The 27,178-nt window shown below is 34.7% G+C and overlaps 3 protein-coding genes across 4 annotated transcripts; 2 read left to right on the plus strand and 1 right to left on the minus strand.

Moving 5' to 3' along the window:
* The first annotated feature begins 7,198 nt into the window (after window positions 1–7,198).
* LOC110418675 (diacylglycerol kinase 5-like) lies at window positions 7,199–15,290 on the plus strand. Of its 2 annotated transcripts, none has more exons than XM_021431475.1 (13): window positions 7,199–7,456; window positions 8,097–8,309; window positions 8,382–8,504; window positions 8,627–8,755; window positions 9,176–9,261; window positions 10,053–10,176; window positions 10,531–10,579; window positions 11,369–11,451; window positions 12,637–12,704; window positions 13,101–13,175; window positions 14,111–14,198; window positions 14,345–14,461; window positions 14,822–15,290. In XM_021431475.1, the coding sequence occupies exons 2-13, from the start codon at window positions 8,112–8,114 to the stop codon at window positions 15,149–15,151; spliced, it is 1,470 nt and encodes a 489-aa protein (XP_021287150.1). In that variant the 5' UTR covers window positions 7,199–7,456; window positions 8,097–8,111; the 3' UTR covers window positions 15,152–15,290. The 2 variants fall into 2 exon arrangements, with proteins under 2 accessions (XP_021287150.1, XP_021287142.1); XM_021431467.1 differs by having other exon boundaries at window positions 7,200–7,456; window positions 8,100–8,309.
* A 154-nt stretch (window positions 15,291–15,444) lies between these two features.
* Window positions 15,445–19,141, minus strand: PSB29 (photosystem II reaction center PSB29 protein). Its single transcript, XM_021424223.2, has 5 exons — window positions 18,331–19,141; window positions 17,858–18,125; window positions 17,317–17,533; window positions 16,883–16,998; window positions 15,445–15,812 (listed from the first exon to the last, which is right to left on the minus strand). Exons 1-5 carry the CDS (start codon window positions 18,530–18,532, stop codon window positions 15,719–15,721), a joined length of 897 nt encoding a protein of 298 aa, XP_021279898.1. The 5' UTR covers window positions 18,533–19,141; the 3' UTR covers window positions 15,445–15,718.
* A 7,608-nt stretch (window positions 19,142–26,749) lies between these two features.
* LOC110426000 (uncharacterized) lies at window positions 26,750–27,115 on the plus strand. The gene has a single exon (XM_021441090.2). It carries the CDS (start codon window positions 26,809–26,811, stop codon window positions 27,046–27,048), a length of 240 nt encoding a protein of 79 aa, XP_021296765.1. The 5' UTR covers window positions 26,750–26,808; the 3' UTR covers window positions 27,049–27,115.
* The last annotated feature ends 63 nt before the right edge of the window (window positions 27,116–27,178 follow it).

Consider the following 27,178-nt stretch of genomic DNA (forward strand, 5'->3'; position numbering starts at 1 on the left):
GAGAGGTTTGAGACAGGGATGTCCATTGTCACCTTTCCTATTCAATATGGTTGCAGAGATATTTAATTGAATGATGATTAAAGTATGGAGGAAGCCGATCTACAATGGCGTTCCTATTGCTTCGAGTCGAATGAATCTTTCACATCTCCAATTTGCAAATGACGCATTGTTATTTTGTAGGCCTTTTGTTGAGGAACTTTCTAATTTGAAGAGTGTTCAGATGTTTTCAACTCATGTCTGGGTTGAAAATAAATTCTCATAAAAGTTTATTGTTTGTCACTGAATAGAAAAGAGATGATTTGGAGTTCTGGGTAGAAAAAGTTCACCATAACATTGGAAACTTTCAAACAACATATTTAGGTTTGCCTTTACGGCCTTGTTTCTCCTTTCTTAAGATTTGGAAACCTCTTCTTAATAAACTTAAAATGAAATTGGAAGGATAGAAATCCAACTTTTTATCTAGAGGTGATAGGGTCACTTTGTTAAAGTTGGTTATTAAAAGCTTATCCATTTTCAATAAGTCTCTCTTTCAAATGCCTAAACGGATTAGAGATGAGTTAGATAAAATCCAACATATATTTTTATGGGAGGGAGTTAATCACAATAGGGGTATTCATTACATTCCACGGGGAAAGTGTGTCGGCCTAAAGAGAAAAGGGGTAGCGGCGTTGGAAGGGAATAATAAGGGACATTTTACAAAATGGTTATGGAGATATGGCAATGAGAAAGAAGGGTTATAAGGATGTTTGGTGGCTGCAAAGAATGACTACGATCCATGTGTCCTATTGCCTAAAGCTATTACAACTCGTAAATGTTCTAAAATCTAGAAAAGCATTATTTCTCTTCTGTTCCCTATTGATAAGTTTTTTTTATAAGTTAAAGCTAACTTGGGAGTTGTTGTAGGTGATTGGTCATCAATCTCATTTTGGTATGATGCATGGTTAGAAGACTTGATCCTGAAAGCAAAACTCCCAAGATTATTTGCATTAGCATTGAACAAAGAAAGAAAATTACATGAGTATAGTCAATGGACAAATAAAGGCTGGCAATGGCAAATCGAACTTAGGAGGCAACTTTTTGGATGGGAATTTGAGCAGTTGACACATTTATGGAGCTATTTGATGGAACAAACATTGGGTGAGGGTTTCAAGGATGGAATCATATGGAAAGCTGTACCTAGTGGTATGTTTTCTTCCAAGTCATTTTGTAAAATTATTAGCAATTCTTACTCCAAATGTGATGAACTTTGGAAAAGAATATCTCTTAGGTATACTCCATATAGAGTTTAAATTTTCATTTGATAATTGACGTGGAAAAAATTCAGTTAAAATAGAGTTAGTGAAAAGAAATTTAATTACCATTGATTAAGCAAATTGTGTCATATGCAACAAAGAACTAGAAACTGTTTCTCATCTTTTCTTTTCCTGCCATGGAACTTGTAGGTTGTGGAACATGTGGTTTTCATATTGGGGTCTTATCTAGGTTTCATCATGCTGTCCAAAAAAATCTTTTCTTGCATGAAGGGCTATTGGGATGAAGGATGATAGAAGAAAATTTTGGTTATTAGCGTTTAATTCTATAACCTGGTCAATTTGGCTATTTCAAACTGATATTGCTTTTAATGGAAAAACTTGAGATATTGGATAGGTTTATGACTTGATTAAGCTTCGAATTGCGGTTCGGAGTAAAGTTAAATGACCAGAGTTGATAATTTCAGTGGAAGATGTTTTCAAAAATCTACTTCAGTTTGTTCTGTTCAGAAGTTAGACAAAATTAGAAAAAAATTATAATTTTCAAAACTTCAAATAAGATGGGTTAAATTCAATATTGATGGAGCTTCAGCTAGTAATTTGAGAAAGGCAAGCATTGGAGGAGTTTTACAACATACTCAGAATAAAATCATAATCAAATTTTCAAAGCAACTTGGTGTTTGTGATGCTAACCATGCGGAGGTCTTAGCCATTCAGGAAGCTTTCTCATTATTTTTTAGGTACTTAAAAAATTTCCAACTTCAATTATAGATTGAAAATGATTCTTTTAATGCAATGACATGGACACGTAATGCTATGAAAGTTCACCATGAACTTTCAGCCAGTAAATTGAGTGGTTACAAAAATATATTAGCTCTTGGGCGGTAACAGATATTTGGAGGGAATTCAATCATGAAGCTGACGAATTAGCCAAAAAAGGTGTTATAAGGAAGTTTGATCTTGTAGAGTTTTATGGCCTATGGAACTAGGGTTCGATTATGATGATTTGTTAAGAGGAGTTTGTGTAAAGAGATGTTCTTGACTTGAAATCTTAGAAGGCTGAGTTTTCAAATAATTGGGCTTCATTTGGCGTGATGGAAAATGACACCGTTGGGAGGATTTCAATTCAAATTCGATTCTTGTCACATTTGGGTGGAAGTTCAGATTTTGATGAATTCAGTCAGTGCCTTGAAACATTCGAACAATTTTGTAAGAGCGTGCAGTGTGAATTCTTGAAACTTTCAAACAATATGTTTTGGGATTAACAAACTCAATCTTGGTCTGGACTATGTAGTTGGGATTAGGATCCCAATCTCCTCAAATTGGATATTTATAGAATTAGGGTTTTATTTAGCTTTCTTTATTTTTATCTTCATGTACTCATAAAGCCCAAGTTGATTTGACCTGGCATTCAGCAAATAAAATTTACATTTTCATAAAAAAACAGCTTTTGAAATAAATAAATATTCTTTCTAGTTCAATATTTAATTTTATTTCCTTTACCCTTTTTTTTCATAATTTTCATTTTCTTTTGTTAGCATTTCAAAATAAATAAATAAAGATTCTTTGAGTTGAAAATTTTTCAAAATCTCTAAACTCTTATGGCATAATTTGGAAAAAAAATTTTATCTAAAAATTTCTAAGAAACCACTTCTTTTAACATTCATGAGATTTTATCATTAAAGAATTTTCATAAATTTATATAATATTCTTAATTTCCAAATGACCAACAAAAACATAAATAAAAATCAGAATCATAAAAAAAATTAGTTCAAAGGTTATTAAATTAAGAAAACGCTTTAATCAAAAACTGAAAAATATCAATTAAATTAATTTCAAAGAAATAAAAAAAAACATTCACCTTGTTGGGTTGAAAAAACCAAAAAGAAAACCACCAAACTAATCGGTCAAGCTTACTCAAATGGGTTCACACAAGTCAAGTCAATTAGGTCTAGCCTACAAAGCTGTTCCTTAGTTGATACAAAATGGCGTCATTTTGCTTATAGCATAAAAGCTTAATTCCCTCCCTTTCTTCCCCTTTATTTGACTTCTTCTTCTTTCTCAAAGAAAAAGCTTCCCTTTACCCAGAACCTAGCCATCAAAAAGCCTCTACACTGTCATGCCAACTATCATCTATCGTTGCCAGCCGTCATTCATCGGTGACAGAATTTTACCAAAAAAACTTCTTTCGGTGCCCTCGTCCCTTTAATCGTTTCTTTAGAAATTAAACAAATTCTCATAAATCTAGAAACAAAATTGAAAACCCTAGAATTCAAGAACTCAAAAACAATTCTCTCTTCTGTCGATCCCTAAGCTTTTTCCTTTTTTCATGTTTTTGGTGTTTTTGCTTGAATATATTTATACCCAATATGTTTTATTTCTTCTCGAATTTGTTTCTTGAGTTTTGATTCAATCTATCTTAATCTCTTTTAGATTTTTAAGTTCACCTAGAATTACGATTAATGCAAACCTATCCGTACCCTTTTCATGTTTATATCCTTTTTTTATTTTCATATATTTTTTACTTTCAAAATTTAATAAATACACTAAACAAATGCCTTTTCTTCCATAAATTCAAACCTCTCTTCCTCTCACTCACATTGATCTATCATGGTTTTCTTGTGCTAGTATATATAAAATGCCTTTTCTTCCATAAATTCCCTCAACTTACTTTGCACTTCATGTAAACCACTCTCCAATGCCAAAATGCTCTATCTCCCTAACTTTTTAACATTTTTTTCATTACGCCGTCAATATCATGTGCCTTCAATTGTTAGAAATAAACTGAGAAAGAATTGAAAATAAAATACAGCAAGTAAAGATAATAAGAAGTCTGAGGCGTGGTATCACCATCTTTAAGGATAAATTTTACCCTTTTAGAGTATAAGACTCATTACAAAAGGGCTGTAGCGATTATCCTGTATGATTCAATAGACCTTTTCTTATAATTTACACAAACTAATAAGGGATAATAGGAACAGCAAAAAAGTTTTTTAAAGAAAAATAAAAACTCAGCAAGGAAGGAAAGAGAGTAGAGAAAACATGCAACAAATATAAAAGAGGATATGAAAGGCTTGGTCGGTTTTGTGACTAAGGTGGAGAAGCTGTATTCATAGGCAGAAAATGAAGTGAACATTGCACCAAATGAGATGAACGTTGCAACAAATCAGGGAGTTGAGAAAAACTTGGTCAACATGTATGCTCCGTCAAGTTGACATTGTTGCAAATCAAGAGACTTAGGAAAACTTAGTTAGCATGGTAAAGTTTGAGTCTAATTCAATCAAAGGCTGAGAAAGTTATCAAACATTAAAGCTAAGGTACAAAAATTCACTTGGGCCTAGCTCACATGTATACTCACGTGTAGGGGGAGAATTTGAATTTTCTCAAGGCCTAGCTTGATCTCGTGTGCATGCAAACCCATTCCTTTTTCTTCTTTGCAACAAGCCCATGGTGGGTTTACTTATTTAAAGCACTCACACATTTATGTACTTAACAATGTGAGATGTTTGAACCTTATAAAGTACATATTTTTTCAACAATCCCTTACATATTTCATAAGATTTTATAAGAAGTTTTTGCTAGGTCAAATTTCATTTGAGTGTAATGCATAGTGACTGGTACTTTTTAAGCTATGAACTAGCCCTACAATGAATGAAACATAAATCACAAAATATTTTTGAAGTTTATAACTTATATGAACCAAAAATTCTTTATGTGAAATATAGTTTTCATCAATCATATTACACCCCACAATTTTTGCAGTTCAATGCGGTTTTGCTCCAAAAGGCCAAGCACATGTTTGGTTGTTCATAAGTGCTCTAGAGAATTTGTCACAATTCTCATAAGAGCAGCTCTATTCCACACTTGTATAGGTTGATTCCATCAAGTGTTTACTATAGTTTAATGCACTACCCATAAAGGATATGAAATTCATTAAAAGCTTAATTTAACCTTTCTTACATTGCAATTTTTCACTATTCACACACCATAAGAGAGATAATAATTTTAATAATGCATTAATTTATCAACAAATAACTGTTTATTACCCACATGAACTTAATTCATGGGATCTCCAATCACATAGGTTGGATTATCATTATTTGTTGATTTCCTTAATTGGATTAAGTCCCATGCTTGTCGATGTATCATTAATCAATTTTCTTTTCAAGGGTTTAGTCAGAGGATCAGCCAAATTTAAGTCTGACTTCACATAATTAATGGATATAATTTCATCTCTAAGTAGCTGTTTTATTACATCATGTCTCAAACAAATGTGTCTATTTTTAACATTAAAAGTTTCATTCTTTGCAATGGCTATTACCGTTTTGACAATCACAGTGTATAAACACGGAAGGTATTGGTTTCATTTCTAACAGAATATATGCTAAGAGGTTTCTCGACCACTCAACCTGATTGCTAGCTAACTCTAAAGCTACACATTCTGACTCCATTGTAAATTTAACACTTATTATTTGTTTGGTTGATTTCCAAGTTATAGAACCCCCACCATGGCTGAATACATAACCACTTGTAGATTTTGTCTCATCTAAATCTGAGATTCAGTTAGCATTATTGTATTCTTCCAATATAGCAAAAAATTCATTATATAAAATACCATAGTTGGTGGTACCTTTCCAATATTTCATCACTCTGCTCAAGGCAATCTAATGATTTTAATTGAGACTTTGTATATATCTACTTAATCTACACATAACATAAACTATATTAGGTCGAGTATAATTCAATACTTTTCCTTTTTCCCTCTATTACAATAGCTACCATAGTTGAGTTTTCAACAGGGGATTGTAAAATCAAATATCTCTATGACTCTTCCCTGATCACTAGACTATAAGCTTGGTCAATATTAAAAAATGGTTTAAGCATCAAAATATGTGATCTTAGACCTGAGAATGATTCATTTAAACCATTTAAGAAATGAAATACCACATCTTTATTCTGTTGATTTGCATACTTTTTATAGTAATTATTTTTGTAAGCCCCACAATCACATTGAGGCAAAAGCTTGAAGTTTTTTAACTCTTGCCAAATTGAATTCAATTCTGTAAAATAAGCTTTCACTAACCTTGTTCCTTGCAATATATTTCCCAATTGAAACCGAAGGTTACAGATTCTGGTCTCGTCTAGCTGAGCAAATCGATTCTTCAATGTCTCCTAGATTTCTTTAGCTGAGTCCATATAGAGAACATTTGATGCAATCTTTGGTGTTAATGACTCAAGCAACCAGGTGACTATCAAATTGTTACATCTAGATTAATCTTCAAACAATGAATTTGCCTCACTTGGTTCTTTGATCGTTCCATCGATAAATCTCCTTTTCTTGCGAATTGAGATGCAAGCAAGAAAGCTCGGCTCCATGACATGTAATTTGCAACAATAAGTTTAGGATTTATTACTACTAATCGATGAAGATCAAAGTGATGGATGTAATATGGTGAGAGAGGATTTTCTGCAGATGATCTTGCTTTGATAACATATTCGTTTATTTGTACCAATGAACTAGAGTGGAAGAACTCTATCAAAGAATGAAGAGAATACCAGAAAAGGAAGCAAAGTGACAACTGAATTCTTACTATAGTTAATCAGTTACATCTATTTATTCAAAGCTTCAGCTAACTGTCAATAAAGGGCAAAATTAAAAGAAAACTTATTACGACAGTTGCCTATTTACAAGCTAGACACTTGTAGATTGATACACGTGTAACTACCATGTTTAGCAGTAGCTGTGGTAAACCCACTAAGAATTTGCCTAATGGCATCTAACGTAAGATTATCTTTTCTAGTTTAGTTCAAGGCGAGAATTAAATGGGTTTGGCGGCCTTGGCTGCTGGCTGGCTGGCTGGCTCCAGTAATAATAACAGCAGATTCATTGCTTTCCTCCCCTTTCCCGTCACACGTTTTTATACTGAGGAAGGCGAAAGCCCTCAAAAATCAAATTTTAAAAAGTGGAGATCCCTAGTAATTTCCTTCGATTCCTTAACCTAACATTTATCCACGTTATAAATAACATAAAACAAATCTCTGCGGAACAAGTCAACTCTTTCCTTCTACATCTCCTCTTCAAACGTTTCATACAAATTTCAGATCCCGAGTTAATGAACTAGAAAACTCTTTATTAATCCGAAAGCCCAAAAACAAAAGAAAAAAGAAAAGATTCCAAAGCAGATCTCTTCTAATTCATTTGCCAGGTATCTGTAAATCTCTCTTTTTCAATCGAATTTCATCTTGTAATTGCAACGTTCAACGTTATTTCTTTGTTTAGCAAGCAAACGAATCTCTTTTTACTGTTTGGAATCTTCTTTGTCATTCTCGTTCTCAAACAGCGAAAATGTTTTTCAAAGCGTCCGCTCAACGGTTTGCCAAATACCGTTGAGTACATTTTTGCTTCTTTTATTTTTACTCGTTTGCAATGGATGTGTTGTTGGTATACATTTTTCGTGTTTGTTAAAATTCCTGAGTTCGAATGTTATAATATGAACTTAATTTCTTTTAGCATTTTGACTTATGATTTGGAAAGTGTTGACTCTGCTAGAAGCTTTCTTTCTGATTTGAACTTTTTTTCCTTCTAATCGTTTAAATATTGATAAATAGCTCACGGTATGATTGACAAGTAATTGAAGATGGTATAGTCAATCTCATTGTTGTTATTTTTCGGTGAATGAGCTTCTGGAAATAAGATGTGCAAGGACCCTAGATAAGAAACCATATTATTCTTTTGATTATAAGTAGTAATTTTTTTTCTTGCTGCATCATGGTTATGTTATTTTTTTAGCCGTTGTAATTTTCTGTTATCCCTTGATTTTGACGATCAATGATCATTTGATAAAGCAGTTGGGCTCGACAATGGCGGAATCTAACTCTGAGTCTGACTTCTTGAAGAAATTCTACATCCCTACATATATATTCATTGATGAAACAAAAATCTCTGATGTTCCTGATGCTCCTAAATTTCCAGTGCTAGTGTTTATCAACTCCAAAAGTGGAGGTCAGTTAGGTGGGGATCTTCTTAAAACATATAAAACTGTCCTCAATGAACATCAGGTACTTCTAGTGTTTTACGATGCATGCTTGGATAGCTGCTTTGATGCTGATCTCGATGTGACTATTTTTCAGGTTTTTGATTTGGGGGAAGAGGCTCCTGATAAGGTGCTTCGTAGAGTTTATATCAGACTAGAAAAGCTGAAACAAGAAAACGATGAATTTGCCACAAAGATTCATGAGAGCTTAAGAATAATTGTAAGTTGAGCCTGATAACTCACAGGCCTATCTTTCTTGCATGAGGCTATAAATAACGAGGACCAGCAGTTCAGGTATTGTTATTTTTTTGTTTTACACCTTACATGTAAATTGACTTTTAGGTTGCTGGTGGTGATGGGACAGCTGGCTGGCTTCTGGGGGTCATTTGTGATCTTAAATTGCAGCATCCACCTCCAATTGCTACAGTTCCTTTGGGAACTGGAAACAATCTGCCATTTTCATTTGGCTGGGTAAGAATCTGCTCACTTTTATTAGTTGTAATCAAGTAATAAAATGAGGATTAAACTGTCTTGATATGTTTTCTTAGATAGAACAATCTAGGAGAACAAATAAGTGGTCATGCTGTCATCTTTTGGGCGCAACATGCTCTTGGTTGGCTTGGTAGTGTTTGAATTTTCTACATCTCAGTTTCTTTTCTTGTTATCTTTTCTGATATGGAGCTGAGCAAGTTCACACTCTTAGACAAACAATATCCACAGAGTCCTCTGCTTCAGTAAAATTTGTGAATGTTTGCTGAACGTTCTTCCAATTCTTGACTGGCACTGCAATAGACAATAGGAATCTGATGGAGCTCTCTTTATCGTAAATAATATCCATCGCATTTACAAGCTATTCAGTGCTTGTCTAACTTGCAGTTTTCTAAATTACAGGGAAAGAAGAATCCTGGGACTGATCGTAATTCTGTGGTGTCATTCTTGGAACAAGTAATGAATGCAAAGGAAATGAAAATAGACAAGTAATGTTGTTGACATGACTGCTTTCTCTCTCTCTCTCTCTCTCTCACACACACACACACATGCTTGATATGAAGTGAGCTTCTTGTAGAATGAGGAACTCCCTGCTTTGGCCTAGTGTTGATGTAAGCAAATTGTGGTTTGTGTATCCAATTTTAATGAAATGGGGCTTCGTCTCTGTTAAATGATGCAACATACTCCATCTCCTCTACCTGGTTCTTGCGTAAATTTTCTTGTGCATTATTTGATCACATAGAAAATGCACCTGTCTAGCCTCTGACCATGTTCTAATGTGCTAGGAAGTATGCAGTAAGGAAGAATCACTATCTATAAATAGAAAATCCTTCTTGTGTAACTTCTAAATGGAAATAAGTTCCACGAAAAAGTGTGCAACTTTTCTGACAAAACAAATCTTCAGGGAAAGATGTAGGATCTGAAAACAGAGTTCATTACTATATAACTACATTCCTGGAAGAAATTATTGTTTTTGCCATCATTTTCAATAGTATTCTCTTTTATGAGGTCAGAATTTTAAGAAATATTGCAATACCATGCTGCTTAAATTGCAAAGTGCAATTTGTAACTATATTACTGCATTTTTTTCTCACTTGTGTTTATCGGTCTCTAGATCAATATAATATTTCATTTTGCAAAGATATTCTCATCGTAACATACATCTAAATGGTTTTTTCAATTAAATTATAGGGTTGACTAATATAAGTCTTTTTTTTAGCATTGGTCCTTGTGGTTGAATTTTACTATAGTTACTGATATATGCATTTTTGTGCTTCAGTTGGCATATTCTCATGAGGATGAGAGCTCCAAAGGAAGGTCCCTGTGATCCTATTCCACCTCTTGAGCTACCACATTCTTTACATGCATTCGGTCGTGTCTCATCAACAGATGAACTGAACATGGTAACACATTATACCATTACAACTTGTGGCTTCTTAGAATCATTTCTGTCTTCCTCTCTGTATTTGCAATCAAGAAACTGTATGTTTTCTTAACCTTGAGGCTATCTCTTGTCACTTACAAGTGAAAACTCCGAATAGCTTTTTCTTTTCTAATTTTTTTTATTTTCTTTTTTCACTTTATACATTGAATATTTTCAGCAGCACATAATCCTTCTTGGAGCCTTAGGTCTAACTTCCTGTTAACATTCTCTACCTGTCTTAAGATTTATAAAAGAATTCCAATAGGTGTAATGAATCATTGAAACATATTTTGTATCGTTTTGCATTCTTATATAAAATTCTTTTGCTCCGCAGGAAGGTTACCACACATTTCGTGGGGGGTTCTGGAATTACTTCAGCATGGGTAAGTGTGCTTTCTCTGCACAAGTATTCAAACTGTTATGTTGCTAACCTAAAGCTATCTTAATCTTCTTAAGAAATGTCTTATAACTGTGGATGCCTTTAAAGTGCATTTGTTTTTGGCAATGACAATCTAAAGTGCAACTTAATTATACTTCTGATATCATAAATTAACCTTTTTTCTTAATTCCTTTTCCTTTCTGTTGCCTAACGTACATTGAACAATTCTAGTAAGGAATATATGATATTGTAGAAGATATATTGAACAAAAAATTAATAAAATGTAAGGCTTCCTTATGTGCCTAGCTCCATTTTACATCTTGTTGAACTATTTCCAAGAAATGTGGTTTTTGAGTTGTTTTGTTTCTTGTACAAAGTTTATGTCTTTACTATCTTACAATCCCATTTTTTTCTTTTTTGGGCCCACTGGTTAGGCTAAACAAATGGGAAGTTACCCTCCCCCTTATGTAAGACCCCTCATCACTAGCGAAGGTAGGATTTTATCCGAAGTCCTTGGTGCAACCACCAAAAGACTTTACCAGCTATGCTAGTGAACCCTTTCATTACTATCTTACAATCCAATATAAGGAGCAGATAGATAAATTTCTTTATAACATAGTTTGCCCCGGTTTTTTTTTTTCTTTCATTTTCAAACTTTTAAAAGAATTCATAGCATCCTTCAAAGTATTGCAAACTCTCACCCTCCTGTTATCTGGTTTACTCAGCTTTGTTTCTAAAATGACAAGTTATTGCCTAGTTAACCTCATAAATATTGTTGTAATGTCATCTGCAGGAATGGATGCTCAAGTATCTTATGCTTTTCACTCTGAGCGAAAGCTGCATCCAGAAAAATTTAAAAACCAGTTGGTTAATCAGGTATAGTTCTGTCAGAATATCATCTTCTTTATTTGTGATTGAGGCATGAACACATGCAGTCAAATGATCGTGGTTTTCCCAAGGATGTTACATGATTAATTGCTAGCTTATATTTTCATGATGGACTTATTCTCTTACAACTTTAATTATGATCTTTTTCAAGAATTAATTATGTTACCATCTGTACCTGAAAAATTGGTTAGTAAATTTTTCAAAATAGATAACAATTACTAAGAAATTGAAGGAATTAGAAACTAGACATAATACCAGATAGATTTGGTGCTCTTGTAAAGTGCATGTGGCCAATTTTCATTGGATGACGGCGTGAGGATTTAAAATGCTAGAAGATGCTGTTGATTTAATAATTAATTACAATGTTAGTTAGTTGCTTTGTTTTGTCAAGAATGCACATTGTAGGTGTCGCATTGATCTGCTGTCCAAACTGGGATGATCACCTTATAGGCAAGGCCCTACTTGTGGAGTTTGTGTGTTTGTAATCTAAGTTGCTCAGTTGATTAGAGTGAGAACTAAATTCAAAGAGACAGCGCATAGATCTGATGTCCAAACTGGGATGATCAACGTACGGGCAAGGCCCTGCTTGTGGAGTCGGTCTTCTAATCTAAGTTGCTCAGTTTATTAGAGTGACAACTAAATTCAAAGAGACAGTGAGACACTTTGTTTTGCACAATTTTGTGAAGCCTTGAAAAAGAAATTTGAAGCTGCCAAACCCGTAAAATTTGATATTAGTCTGGCAGGCTGCAATAAATGGAGCTCTTTAGTTTTCATTTGCTGAGTTTGTTTACCTGGATTTGAGCTACTTTAATGTCTATTATAACACAGCAACAGCAGTACTTTAATTAGCTTTTTTTGTTTTTTTCATATGATCCTCAAAAATTTCAACTTTCTTCTGCATAAAAGTACTAGCTTTTATGAACTCCTCGACAATGTTTTCAACAATTTTTCTTGAAAATTTAATTCAGATTTATTTGCTACATAATGACATACTTTAGTTACGGAATATATACATATTTGTATGCATGTGTATCTTTGTGTGTGTGTGTGCGCACGCTCGCGCGCGTGTGTGTATCTTATTCTGGATCTTGCTTGTCTTTTGATACTGACATCTTCTGCTTAGGAAGATATGTTGGTTACTGAATTTAACATGTTCTACTTTCTTTCCAACAGAGCACCTATGCAAAGCTTGGTTGTACACAAGGGTGGTTTGCCGCTTCTATTTTTCATCCTTCTTCAAGGTGAACTTGGTTGTTTGATAGTAAAAATTTTCCTTTTTCAAATCAAAGATTAGGCTCAAGTTCAGGTTTCATGCATTTTCCTGTCACTAAAAATTGGCTTGTTTCTCTAATGAATTTCTTGATAGTGAAAAATAAAACATAAAATCAAAAGAACAACCAGGAAAGCTGAATATGTAGGAGCTTATAATATGATTAAGTGTTCCATAATATACTGCCTTCTGCTGTGTCAAACTGGCATTTTAGTCTTTCATTTTGAGAGAAACTGCAGCACGTGTAGAATGTCTTTTATTATTTCAGGTCCTAACAGTTCGCTAGATTCAACAGAACATCTCTGATCAGATAATTTTAGCTCCTTTGCTCAGTTAATTGAAAATTTTATATGATCTTGACCTACAGGAATGTTGCTCAGCTTGCGAAAGTAAAAATCATGAAAAGGCAGGGTCAATGGCGGGACCTCCACATACCACACAGGTAACTTGAACTTGGTCTTATGCAGGTTTCTAGCTTTAGACCGTTCATATTTGTGCATGTTTGAAAGAAAAAGATTTTGTGCATATCAAGCATCACTGTTACACAATTTAAAAGGAAAAACGTACAAATAGGGTTTAGCTGATGATTATAAATGTCAATCACAATTCACAAGAAGCATGTGCTGACAAGATATATAGCTCATCTCTTTACTTGCTTCTATTTCTTTTCCACCGAAATGGTAATTCACGTTTTATATACAATGGTAAGAAAAGATACTATTAAAGTTTTTACTAATATGCATCACTTAATTGAGGAAACAAATATGATATTGACTGCAAGTTATGCAATCTGCATATTTTCATTCAAGAAGTGATTAGTAGAGCTTTTCAATTGACTTGATAGTTAGGGCAACTGATTCTAATATCTTTTACATTTACTTATTAATGTTTGTGTTAGTAAATATTGATAATTCTCATTATTGATAAACAGAACAACTGAACAAGCATAAAAGCGATTAATGAACCTAAATGGGAAAAAAGAAAAGGCCCAACAGTACACTGGTGAAAAGAGAAAAGAGGTAACTCACTGTACATGACAGTTTTTCTTTGGTTAAGAGATGGTTATTGCAAAAATTGGCCATGCTATATTAAGAAACTTCCAACACCGCAATTTCTGAACAAGCTTCGAGAACATTGTAGACGTTGAGTCCTTCAATGTGGTTGTCTTGGTTTATGGGACATAAAGATGTCTCTTTCTTCCTTCATTCATGCTTTGTAACATTGAAAAAATTGTTTGGAGTTCTTTGTGGGTAGAACCATTAACTGTTGCTTATTTCAGTTTTTTCTGCTTAATTTCCTAATATTGTTTTCACTGTAGTAACCCATGGATGCCTCTAATATCTTTCCCATGCCCCCTTTCTCCTTAATTTTAAGCAGCATAAGGTCAATCGTGTGTCTCAACTTGCCCAGCTTTTCTGGTGGTCTAAATCCTTGGGGAACACCAAGTGGCAGAAAACTGCGAGATGTTAGTTCCTATATATGTCATTTGGTTATTGCTTTTTAATCTGACAATGGGGTTTTCTATTTGATTAAGCAACAGCAACCAACTTCATGAAATATGGCTTTTTGCTTTTCAAAATCTGATGAAATATCTCTCAATTGACTCTACAGAGAGACTTCACTCCACCTTATGTAGATGATGGCCTTCTGGAAGTTGTTGGTTTTCGAGATGCTTGGCATGGGCTTGTGTTGCTGGCTCCAAATGGACATGGAACTCGTCTGGCACAGGTAATGATTAAAGAAGGCATAAGCCAGTAGCCAAACCTCCCTTTTCAAAGCGGAAATCTACAATTCAAATCTCTCTCCTCCAAGCTATGGAAAATATTTTATTAAAAGGGGTTTCTCGAAGCAATGATTTTACTTCTCCCCTATATTTTCCCTGCATTAATACGAGGACCTAGTCATGTGTAAAAAGTTGCAGGACTGAAATTAGTTAAATTGATCTAAATGCTAAATAATATGTATGTGTAGGCGTAGGTGCGCATGAGTCTATGTTTACAAGTATTGTGGTTTGACTGATGTAAATCTCTTTTATGTGTTCAATTCAGTATTTTCAGTATTCATTATTTGTTTTGTCATGGCATCTAGGCACACCGAATCCGCTTTGAGTTTCACAAAGGTGCTGCTGACTATACATATATGAGGATTGATGGGGAACCCTGGAAGCAACCACTGCCTAAAGATGATGATACTGTTGTGGTTGAAATTTCTCACCTTGGACAAGTGAACATGCTTGCAACCCACAATTGCCGGTCCAAAAGTGTCCATGATCCCTCATCAACTAGTCATCACAAGGGCGAGGAAAATGGTAATGATGAAGAAGAAGACTCCAGAAATGAAGCGGACGGTTTTGGGAAATTTGGGGCAGCAGACACGTTCAAGATCCCAGATGAGGTTGATATTTCTCAACTTAGTTAAAAACATTTAATATTTCATTTGTCGCGGTCATCTACTTATCCTGGGGTTCAGTCTTAATTTGAGTTCAATAGTGCTGTAAAGGTTGCCATTCATATTTAAATTGTTGTTCATCTTAATGAAATGAAGCCGTTATCCAGGGAACCGTACGTCTTACTGTGTTCTGGTGTTGACTGAGTATATTTAATTTTGTGGCGGCTCTAATCCATAAGCAGTAAATACGTCTATCTGAAAATTTTAAAATAAGGATTCCTAGCTAAATAAACAAATGGAAATACGGAATCAACCTCCTACCATTAACAGATTGAAACTTGTGATTTGAGTATTAATCGGAATGATAGTTTTATGATGCCATAAGTAATTGGGCTATGAACAAATGATACATTTGGACTGAATTTTGGTAATACACATATAGGATGTATCTCAACCACCAAATTGAAAACAGTAGACAAGCGGATAAATTGTGCCTAAACCATGGGAGGTTACGGTTTCTACCTCAGAGCAAACAAAAACAGGATTCAAGTATCACAGAAGATGATGAGCACATTGGGAGCACGTACACAAACCAGACTACTGGCCCACGTATTGGTATTCGCCCAAACATTTTTTGACTGCCTCATTGGCCTTCTGTGATTCTGATCTTTCTTCTCTTTTCTTCTTCTCCCTGGAGGTCAAAAACATTTCATCGTGTATAAGAATTCAGCAACCAAAAAAAATATATATATATAAGTAGCTTACGCCAACATCGAAAGCCCCTCTCATTTTTAAAATTTCTCAAACAAGCTCTTCTCTTTCTATTGTACTCAATTAAGCTTTTAAAGTACTATTTTAATTTAAGAAAGCCCTTCTTTTGCAAGAAAGCTACTAAAAATTGATTATTTCTGCCACGTCAACACCTGCATGGGTGTTATCTTTGCCTAATGAATATCCATGTGGCAAAATATAAATATTCATGTTGAGTTAGCGCTTACATGGCATGCAGCATTGGCATCCATCACATGCCATATCAGCGCCTACCAAGCTCTTTTTTTGCCATGCATGTGCCAACGTAGATGTTGACTTGATAGAGATAACAACCATATACAAGTTGACATGGCAACAATAACTAATTTTACAGGCTTTCATGCAAAATTAGCACTTAAGAAATAAATGTAAGACTTTAAGAGCTTAATTGGATACAATAGAAGTATAGGGCTTACCCAAGAATTTTGGGATATTACAGGAGCTTTTTTAGTATTTTAGCCAACAGCTTAAAATTGATTAGCGATGAATCGCATCTGTAAAGCAAAGAGCATTTCAAGTGCATCCACAATTTGGCAAAGATCCAAAGTGCTGAACACATTTAGAACTGAAGGTACCAAAGTGGCTGCCCTATTCACTTTCAATAGTGATTTTCAGGTATAAGACATTGTAGCAAGTTAGACAACCAGGCGTTTTCATATGTGTTTATACTAACATGGTAACTTTGAAACGTCAAGTGTTTACTTATTTTCTCCCAATTTGCAATTGGTCTACAAATTGATGTCCTTGCAGGAGGTTCATATCCAAAAATTGGTTATTACTGCTTCATATCTAAAAGGTTGGCTGTTCTTTCAAAGGTTCAATGGCAAGAATTACAGTGTAAATGCTCTCGCTCGGACTGAGTATATCTGTTAAACTTAGGCAGCAGTAGGCAAAAGAAATAGCGCATGATACTATGAATCAGAAGAAGTTAACTAGGAGGAGAGAATTTACCTATCAACATACTCCTTAAGCAACTCTTTCGCTTGAACCAGCTTTGAAAGCAGATTCCTATACACATCAAGATCCCGATCCACACTTCGTTTGTTGATATTTAAGGCTGCACAAAGCTGTTGTACAGATGTCATAAATTAAAATCTCGGTGCAGCTGTTCCTTATAGTTTATCATTGCAAGTTTCATTCTGTTATACATCCAGTGCTGTTGTCATTGCTTTTTCTATCCCTCAGCTTCTTGCAAATACAAGTAAAGCTCATGGTGATTCTGGTGAATGCTTAATTGATTGAATTATTGCTCACTTATCCCACCCAACAATCCTACAATAGTGTCTTAGGCCTGCCCCTGATAAATTCTACTTGTGCTAGGGTGTAAGTAAATCAGAACTTAGTCCATCAATAAACCAATAGATAGAAGGAAAGGAGGATCCAACCTTTTCTAAAATTGTAGGTTCAGTTGCATTGGCCAGCTCTAGAAGACGAAACAATCCAACAGCAAAGAAACGGCTATAGCTGAAACTCCCCTTACCCCCAGCTCTTTCTGCAATATCTTTCAGTATCGCCTCAACTTCTCCATCTCTTGACGAAAACTCAACTAGTGAGCTGGAAGTTTGAGAACGGGCCCACTCTTCCAACTTCTGTGCATCAATTCTGTAAGGCACAACATACAGAAAAAAGAACATTATATAGAAACCAACTTCTCAGTTACTTCAAGATTTAATGATTCAATAAAATGCAAGCATTCTAAGGAATACAATCCCCGTTTCATAAAGAATACCATAGTTCTGATCTTGGAACACATTTAACTTCCTAAACAGGAATAGTTCGGCATAGCATATTCGGTGCAATTTGCTTGTTCGTTTTTTGTATTTGTGATAGAAAATTCCCAAATCCATATCATGAATTTCAAGCCATCCTAGTTAGTATATGCATCTTTGCATGGTAAATGAAGACATGGAAACTCGACAGACAAACCTGTACTGTTCGGGGTCCTCTTTCAACGCTTTGATGTAAGCTTGGAAGATGGCATCTCGATCCTCATCACTTGGATATCCTTCCATCAATTGATCATATACCGTGACGAAACCAAGGGCGAAAACAGCATCATAACGGTACGTCCTCTTGTACCTCATCAAATGTTGCTGCACAATCAGCTCCTGCAAGACCGTGTTGTAGACACTTGGGATGGGTCGTTTATATGCTTTTAAAAAATTCAACTTTGTTTCAGATACAGTTGGGACATCTGAAAATCAAACTCAAAACAGACAAACAAATCACCTGTCAACAAAAAGAATTAAAAACCAATATACATAATGTATCAAAATTTTAATTTTTCTTTTTGCCAATTCATGCTTATATAAAAATCCATATCAATTTTAGAATAGAATAATCTCTATAACTCAATTGGTGAAGCCAAGTTCCAGCATTGCAAAGGAAAAATAACTAACCAGTAGCAGCACACATGCAGTGAACAACGGAAGGAGAAGCGGACGCGGAAGCTCGAACACCTACGGAATGATTTAAGACGCTTGTACGGAAACGCAAACCTTCGAAATTGGAAGCCAAGTAACGAGCCGATGGGACATTGACTTTTCTGTGGCCGGAAGTTTGACCAATAGCCGATAAAGAAAGTGAACTAACTGCAGCCATTAGTTTAAAAACAAAAAAACAAAAAAAGCTATCCGTTTATGTACTATCGCCAATATATCAATACACAAAAAAGGAGGCAGATTTTTAGAGAAAGCTTGGGTTTTGGAAACTTGGGAGTTGTGAGGTTAAACCATAATGGGAACCTGTGAAGAGAGGTTCTGGTTTGGAACTGAAGGGAAAGGGGGAGAAGAGAGGCTTATCCAGTGTTAGAAGGACATGAGGGATTTTTGTGAATTTGGAGAGGAGCTCGTGAGCTTTTGACACGTGGCCATTTGTTACTTGTGCCCCTTTCTCTCTCTGACTTGTGTGGCTTACGTTTCCGTGAAAGGGAAATTCTTTGCAAAGATTGTTTCTTTTCTGGCATTGTCCCTCTCCTTGAACGCTGCGTTTCGTTTAGCACAACTGAATATCTGAATGGCTTCTTCGCAATTTTCACAGAATTTCCATCTGAAAGGCCAATTTTACAGCCCGGAGTAGACCTTTTATATGAGTTAGACAGATGCTTGAGCGGCTACGCTACAAACTACCTGATGGGAAAGGAGGCGTAGAAATGGGAGTCACCAGTTTAGCAAGCAAACAAGGATCAATTCTTCGATTGACTCAACTTCCTCTGTTAGTACCTCTCAAGGCCTGACGGCACATGGCCCCAGTGTGGTTTATCTTATTTAAGAGAAGATAAGATTCCGGCCAAAGGAGTGCTGCATAATAATGACATTTCTCTTGCTTGCCTACTCAAATAGCAAACTGGGCTGCTGGAGCCTGGATGTAAACTATCTGATAATAGACAACAGTCATCTTGTTTAAATTCCTATCAACTCATAATCAAATCTTGAAGAGTGGGAGCACAAAACTCTTCCTAGGCTTCGTTATCAATATTCACTCGAGTTTGCAGAAATATCTCTTGTATAAAGAAAGCACTAATTAACACCACCTTAACAAAGATATCTTCACATTTAGAATTTGCCTGAAAATCTCACCTCAATCTCAATGGTAATAAATTGGATTGCAACACAAAATGCAACTTTTTATGTTGTGGCTATTGTTAAGTCTTTGAGTCAAAGTAGTGACCAAAAAACAAAATGCAAGTCACACCCCAGCATTATGTGTCAGTCTTATCTATCTGATCAACGGGTCTAGGTTATTCATCTACTCACATGCATATATGCCTTCTGCTCCAATGTCTAAGAAAGGAGCGTGCAAGTTATCTTTTGCAGTCTGTAATAATTCTAGCTATAGGCTTTTTCTTTTTCTTACTTTAATAGCCAAACAAGGGGAATCAGGAAGAAGAGAGAAGGTACACATTGGTGAGGCAAACAGAAAAAAGAAAAGAAGAAAAAGTGGGTGCCGTGTTTAAATCAAATATAATAAAGAGTTTCCAGGAAGATTGAGATGGGGTAAAGGGATTCATTTTAACTTTACTTGTTTCTGTCTTTGTAATGGAATCTAGCCACTAACATGCATTAGTACGTAGATCCCAGGGCAGAGTTGCATTTGCTAGTCACTTCTCTGTGACAGTGTAGATACAATGGAAAAACTAAAGCTAAGAGGCCATAATAAGCGCAATAAAAAGCAAACCAACTGATGCTTTTGTGGGGAAAATCCATTTTGCAAGGTAGAAAATTATAGGATGAAATGTTTACAGTAGTTAGCATGTGATGCAAGTGGATTATTCACTTGAAGCAGGGTTCGAGTGAAGTTCAACTATACACAATATAAAATTTTGATGGAATGGATTTCGCCAGGTGGATTAGTCAGATGGATCAGATCTTGAATGGATTAATCTAATTTCTCCATCATCCATGGCAGGTGGAAACTACCTTAATAAACATCTTTTTCTTTTCAAAAAACCACAAACCACCAAGGTAAAACTGGCATCCTTCCCGAGATGTTGCTGGTCTTTATATACTAAATTTCGTTTCCGGGCTCTCTCCCCGCCTGTTAGTATACTTTAACTTACAAGGCCACTCTCTTATCATAAGCTTTCTCTCTTATCTTCTGTTCTCCAGAATACTGTCTCTCTTTCTTTTCTCTCACTCCTGATCACTCACACCCACACAAAACTATAAAAGCATTGGTTGGCTTTGGAGCAGGACCAAAGATGGGCTTGAAAAACACAAGCCGGGGATTCTTCCAAGTAGAATCAGAGGTTAAGCAAGGAATCAAAGACCAAGCACCTAAAACTGAATCAGTTGTCAAATCTTCTTCTAAGCAAGTGAGAATCATTTCGGGATCCTTTTATCCCATGCATACTGATAAGCCTGCTAAAATTAGTAACGACAGTAAGCTTCAAAATGCTGAAGAATCCCTCAGGACTGTGATGTACTTGAGTTGCTGGGGTCCAAACTAATGTCAACAAAATTTTGTCAACAGATTCAGTTCTTAAGCCTGCAGCTGTTTTCTTCTAGAGCTGTTTCCTAGGGCAAATCGAAGCAGTGTAGAGTGCTCAGAGTATGTGTACATACAGTATGTTCCTTTCTTTTTTGTTAATTTTGTACAAAAGTCTTCCTTATTATACATCATAGTTGCCTGTATAAATAGGTTTCTGCTCTCTTGTATATTATCTCAACGAGTTTTTAAGTGGTAATGTAATTAATGTTAAAGTCCTCTTTGGCAGAGCTCATGATCTTTGATTGATCAAATTTGTTACCTCAACGTATAAAAACTAACACAATAGTTTGGAAATAAAAGAACGGACAAGAACCGTCACTTAGGCCTCAAAAAGTAAAGTGCATAGCTTTCTTAATCTTGTCGGCTTCCCTTGTTCTTCGTTTTGCCATTTTTGCTGATTCGGATCCATCCGAAACCCACCCAACCTGAGCCAAACTATCGGACTCTGATTGGGGCCTTCCCTGGGGCTTTACGCCTTTTCCCCATTGGACTGCTTTAACCGAAGCCCTGCATAAAAGAGCCTCACGTTTCCCATGTCTGAAATTAGGGTCCATTTTCATAGGATCTTTTCAGCTTTTGCGATCAGTCATTCAACCAACACTTTCGTGGTAAACAAGTGAAAATACAACAACCGATCGGTTCTATACAGGGAGCCACCATAATCTTTTAGCTAAGCCGTGAGCTCTCCACAATAAATGAACCCTCTAGGAATTTTTATTAAGACAAATCTCACTGATAAAAAGGTGAGAAAATAACATATATGACACATTAAGGGAGTAGGATCAGTAATTCTATGATGATTTGTTCCCTAAAAGATAATATTATACCTTAAACATTATTGTCCATGTGCCGTATGATTAGCAAGATTCTTTCCCCATGTTCCCATAGTGTTGTATTGATCTAAATAATATATTATTTATCTGAAGTATCAAACGCAGATGGGTTTACCTGTAAGATTTTAGCAAGGATCTGTCCAAATTGAATTGATGGAAGAAAGGAAAAAAAATGCAAATTAACATGTAAAAGAAAAGATTCTTTTTATGAACTTGATACTGGAACCCATATGACGGGGAGAGGCTTCTTGTGATCGGATGAATGTTAATCTACGATTACTCCCTAAAAATCTTTTATAATTATTTTTTGGTACATATCTTTTGTAATCGTTATTAAGTACATTTTTGTATCCGAAAACTTAAATCATATAATATCTGACTTACTAATGAAATTCTAGTTCATCTAAGAGCTAATTAAAAAGAAGTTAATGTAACAGTGTAGCTCATAACCCAACGGCAGATTTTGTTAGTAGAAAAAAAATTTTGATGGAATTCAAAAAATCGATTAAATTGACTTTAAAGTAAACCTTTCAATAGACGTTATTTTTAATACTTATTTTGATCCCATCACTCGATATGTAAAAGAAAATTATGCAAATAGTTTTAAATATATAATGAAACTAATGTTTAACTTTATCTTTATACTTAATGATAGTAAACCGTTAGATACATCTGAAGATTTATAAAGTTGTTTAGCCTGTAAGTGTTTATGTTAATTTTCATAACATAACACTTCTCTTGTTTTTAATTTTTTGTTATTATTTTATTTGTTTTAATGTGTTAAAATGGTTGATAACAAATCTTCTATATAGACTTCCAAGTGTCTCTTCTCAAAAACACAACCCTTTTATCAAGGCCCTTCTTTGTTTTAAAGATACTTTTGCATTTTGCAAAATACAATTCTTGTATAAAAGGTATTATTTCAATAATTACATTACGAAATGATAACTATTCATATAATAAAACATAACCTTTGAACTACTATATGAAAAGATAATTTTACATATTCAAACTTTTGAGCTATAGTGGTTTCCAATTATTTCATCATTTTTGGATTTAGAGGTGCTTTTTCAATATATCATTTTATTAAGAGACATAACTATTCATATAAAAAACTCACTTACAATCCAATAGCCATACTATATGACATAATTTTTTATTTTGAAAATACACCCACAATCTGCTATCATTTTTAAAATTTTTAAATACCAACAATTTTAAAAATCTTACGCTTAAATAAAGGAATCTCGTATAGTTGAACATTCACTTAGTGAGTGTAGTTGGTTCTAGTCTGAATTGAATAATTAACCAACCATTGAATTATAGATTCTTCATTTAACTAGTCAAGCCACTAAATACATACAAGCCTCCTTTCTCACTTGGTATCTAGTTTTGTGAACATATTTTTTATAGCTTTGTGTTTTGCATCTATTCATGAGTACTATCAAAGTCCAGCCTTCCGTCCCTATAAGCAACCATACTTGCACTCACATAGGTAGCCCCCATCAAAAGTACCTAATAATTATAGTACTTCAACATATATATGTTATAGGTCTATTAATAACTTTTGTTCAATCTTACTTTACACATTACGAGAACCAAGCACCATAGTCCTTGGGATGAAAAAAATAAATTAGTACTTACAATTATCCATGTGGTAAAATGGTCAATACCTAAGACTTGCAAGTCGATCGCAAACATTGAGATAGACTCCTACAATGGGAGATTTAGTTGATATGCTTAAGACCCATCCCTCTTGAGGTTTTTATTACCAAGTCCTTTCAGATCTTTGATATACAAATTTGCTAAGTTTTCACAAGACCTCGCATAATTTATAGTGACTATACTATCATTGATTCTTTGTCTTATTGTTATGTCGAAGTTCAATATATCAACTTTTTCCATTGTATGCCTGATTATATGACTTTGATGCCATTGCTTCATTACCACAATGTATCAAGATTGGTGTCATTGGTTTAGGCCACAATGAAATTTCATAGAACAAATCTTTCAATCATTCTGCTTCTTAGGTAGCATATGCCAAGGCTATAAATTCACTTGTCATGGTGAAGTCTGTTTGATAACATTGTTCTTTAGACCTTCAAGAAATAGCATCCCCATCAATTGCAAAATTTCAACCAATCATAAAAGTATGATCCATTTTATTTGAGTTCTAACTAACATCTATATACCCTTCTAAAACTGAATCATATCAATTATAAAAGACACAACAACACTTTATCCATGTTAAGATTATATTGCCTAGAGCTATTAAGCATGCATTCAAGCTCATAAAATTGATTCATGACCAAACGATCATTTATGGATGTAAAAATATATTTTTTTCCAACTAATATGTGTTTACAATGCATATCACACATAATACCATTCACATCAAGCAAAGAAAGAAAACTTATCTTGTAATCTAAAGTAGAACCATTTTGCTACAAATGAATCTCATCCATAGATTCTTCTTCAAAGCATTATAACTAGACAATGTTAGTGGCCATCTCTTTTAGTGAAGCTATTTTAAATTCTCATTTCACAAAAAATGAATTTTAAAATTGTTGGTACAAATCTTAGATGGAATTTAAGGAATCAAGAAAATTGACTTTAAGACAAACCTTTCAATAAACGCAATATTTAAGACTTATTTTGCCCCTACCACTTAGTATGTCAAAGGAATTTATGCAACTAGTCTTAAAAATACAATGAAACTAATGTTTAATTTCGTCTTTACATTTAACGAGAATAAACCACTAGATATGCTCGAGGATTTACAAAGTTGTTCAACTTTAAAGCCTACTTTCTATAGTAAATAGATTATAAGAAATTTAAACTCCTTTAGTAATTGATAGGAACTTAAGTATTTATATTAATTTTTAGAACATAATACTTTTCTTACTCTTAATTTTTCTGCTCTTATCTTTTTTATTTTTGATGTCACAAAATGATTGACAACAAGTCTTTTATATAGATGTGCAAATGTCTCTTCTCAACCTTTTCATTCGAGGCACCGCTTATTTTAAATATACCTCTATACTTTACAAGGTATAATTCTTAAATAAAAGTATTGTTCTAATAATTATTTTATGAAATGATAACTATTCGTACCATAAAACATAACATTTGAGCTATTATATAGAAATATAACTTTTTATATCCAAACTTTTGAATTATGATATTTTTATGATTATTTCATAGCTTTTGAATTTAAAGATATTTTTTTAATATGTTATTTTATTATGAGATACAACTATTTATATAAAAACTCTCATTTATAATCTAATAATTATACTATGTCACATTATGTGATATAACTTTTTATTTAAAAAACATACCAATAAATTTCAATATAAATACTCAAATAAAAAGAAAAAGAAAAGAAAGCTCGGACAGTCTCGCATACAGGTCAGAGAGACTAAATTGCACTGGGTCCCCAGCAGATGAGATGCATGATGTTCTCAGCCTTTTCAGCTTCCCTTAGCTTCTGTTTATCATCTGAGCCAACCTGCTTAACGGGTTCCTTGGTGCCTGAAACCCATCTGAACTGAGAAGACTTTCCAGGTTCCGATCTGGGCTTGGCTCTACCCATGATCCCTTTAGAGCTATGGTCTTTCAGCCCCTGAAGTGCTTTCACACATATCCTGCTCCAGTACCTTAAACTCATTCTTAATGCTACCTGCTCTTGAACGGAGGGTGAAAACCTATCCTTTTGACTGGCCGCAGTTAGAGATACAAAGGGCTATCCGCTAGCCAATTTAGTCTTAGCTACAGGGGCCACTTCCTAAAATTGGCTGCATTCCAGGGGCTACTTCCCACCGTTAACTGCCTTGATTCACATTTGCATGAATAATTATTAGCTCGGTCCCATCACCCCTTTAAAGATGACAATTGCACACATGTCACATCCATTTGTTTAATTTTTGATCAAATACGAGTCCGTGCAAGCACAGGCATCCCTATTCTCTATTAGAGTCGTTCACAATCTTCATCGACGTGGATTACTATTGGAAGCTCCACGTTTGGATTGTTTGTGGTTTGCGACAATTTGAGTTTGATGCAAGAGGTTTTCAATTTGATTATCCCGTGATTTTAACGCCAAGGTTCAAAGATATAATAATTTATTTAATTAAGATTTTCTTGTATTAAATATATTAAAATTTGATCTTAAATTTAAAAAAAAATTGAATTTTCACATTGCTTTGTAATTTGATTGCGAGATTTTTTCAAATAATTGAAACAAGAGCTGTTGAAACATAGGCAGCGGACAGTGATTTGATTAGATTGGTTGAATTTAATCCATATGTATATATCACCGTTAGATGGACCTCCCCAATATGGAACTTGTTCAGTCATTGTTTAACCTATATCTGGCGAAGAATTCACTCTTCACAAACAATCTAACGAAATACAGCGTAATTTCTTCCTTCTCTTCTTGCTTTTCTGTCTCTCTTCTCTTCTTTGTCTATAAGTTTATCAATGGCTTCTCTCCTCAGCCTGCCGCCATGGCCCATGCGTTATATTGCTCTGTTGATTCTGTTAAGGAAGGTTTATATCACGATGACAAGCCGCATTAAGTTGTCAAATCTCAGTTACTCAGAGCACAAAATACATGCTAGCATGTCATGCTCTCAAAGCACCAGCAGGGTCCCCTTAGCAAGAAGCCAAGTTCGACCAATGTTTTTGAGTGAAAAGCCAAAAGCAATAAACAAATTGCGGCCGATCGCCGTTTGTCAATAATGACCATCATCAATTTCTGAAGAGCTGACGTTACGTTGAGATGCACCCCACTTTTGTAAACCACTCTCTATCTCAAACCACTGTGTCTGTAGTACCGAATTCAAGCGGCTGTAAAGGATCACTAGGGACAAAATTTTCGCCCGATTTAACAAAACCGCCGGCTGTCGCCACCAAATTCTCAACTTCTCTATATATACCTAATGCCTCCCTTAGCGTGCCTGAAGTTTTACAAAGCATCAAGCCAACACATTGATCGCCACGAAACAAGAAAAAGAGTAGGAAAAGCAATAAATTTTTGAAGTTGAACTGAAGATGAATTGGAGTGCAGGAAGCAAAGCGTGGATTGTTGCAGCAAGTATTGGAGCTGTTGAGGCTTTGAAAAACCACAACCACGCAATGAAGGCCATCAACCAACATGCCAAGATCAGTGTTAGATCATTCTCTCAGGCCAAGAAGCTTTCTTCTTCTGCAAAGGCTTCTAGCAAAAAACCAAAGCAGGCTGACGACTCTTTGAGGAAAGTTATGTACTTGAGCTGTTGGGGTCCTTATTGACACCAAAGCACTAAAGCAGAGGTTGCAGTAGTACGTACGTTATAGTCTAGTCCTTCAAGATGATGAGAAAGTATGAAAATTGTACAGATGGTAAGCAACTGTTTTATCAGATATAAAGAGAGCAATTTTG

This window comes from Theobroma umbraticum, unplaced genomic scaffold (genome assembly GCF_002168275.2).
Source record: "Theobroma umbraticum cultivar Fairchild unplaced genomic scaffold, ASM216827v3 scaffold_30.0, whole genome shotgun sequence".
Taxonomy (NCBI): Eukaryota; Viridiplantae; Streptophyta; class Magnoliopsida; order Malvales; family Malvaceae; genus Theobroma; species Theobroma umbraticum.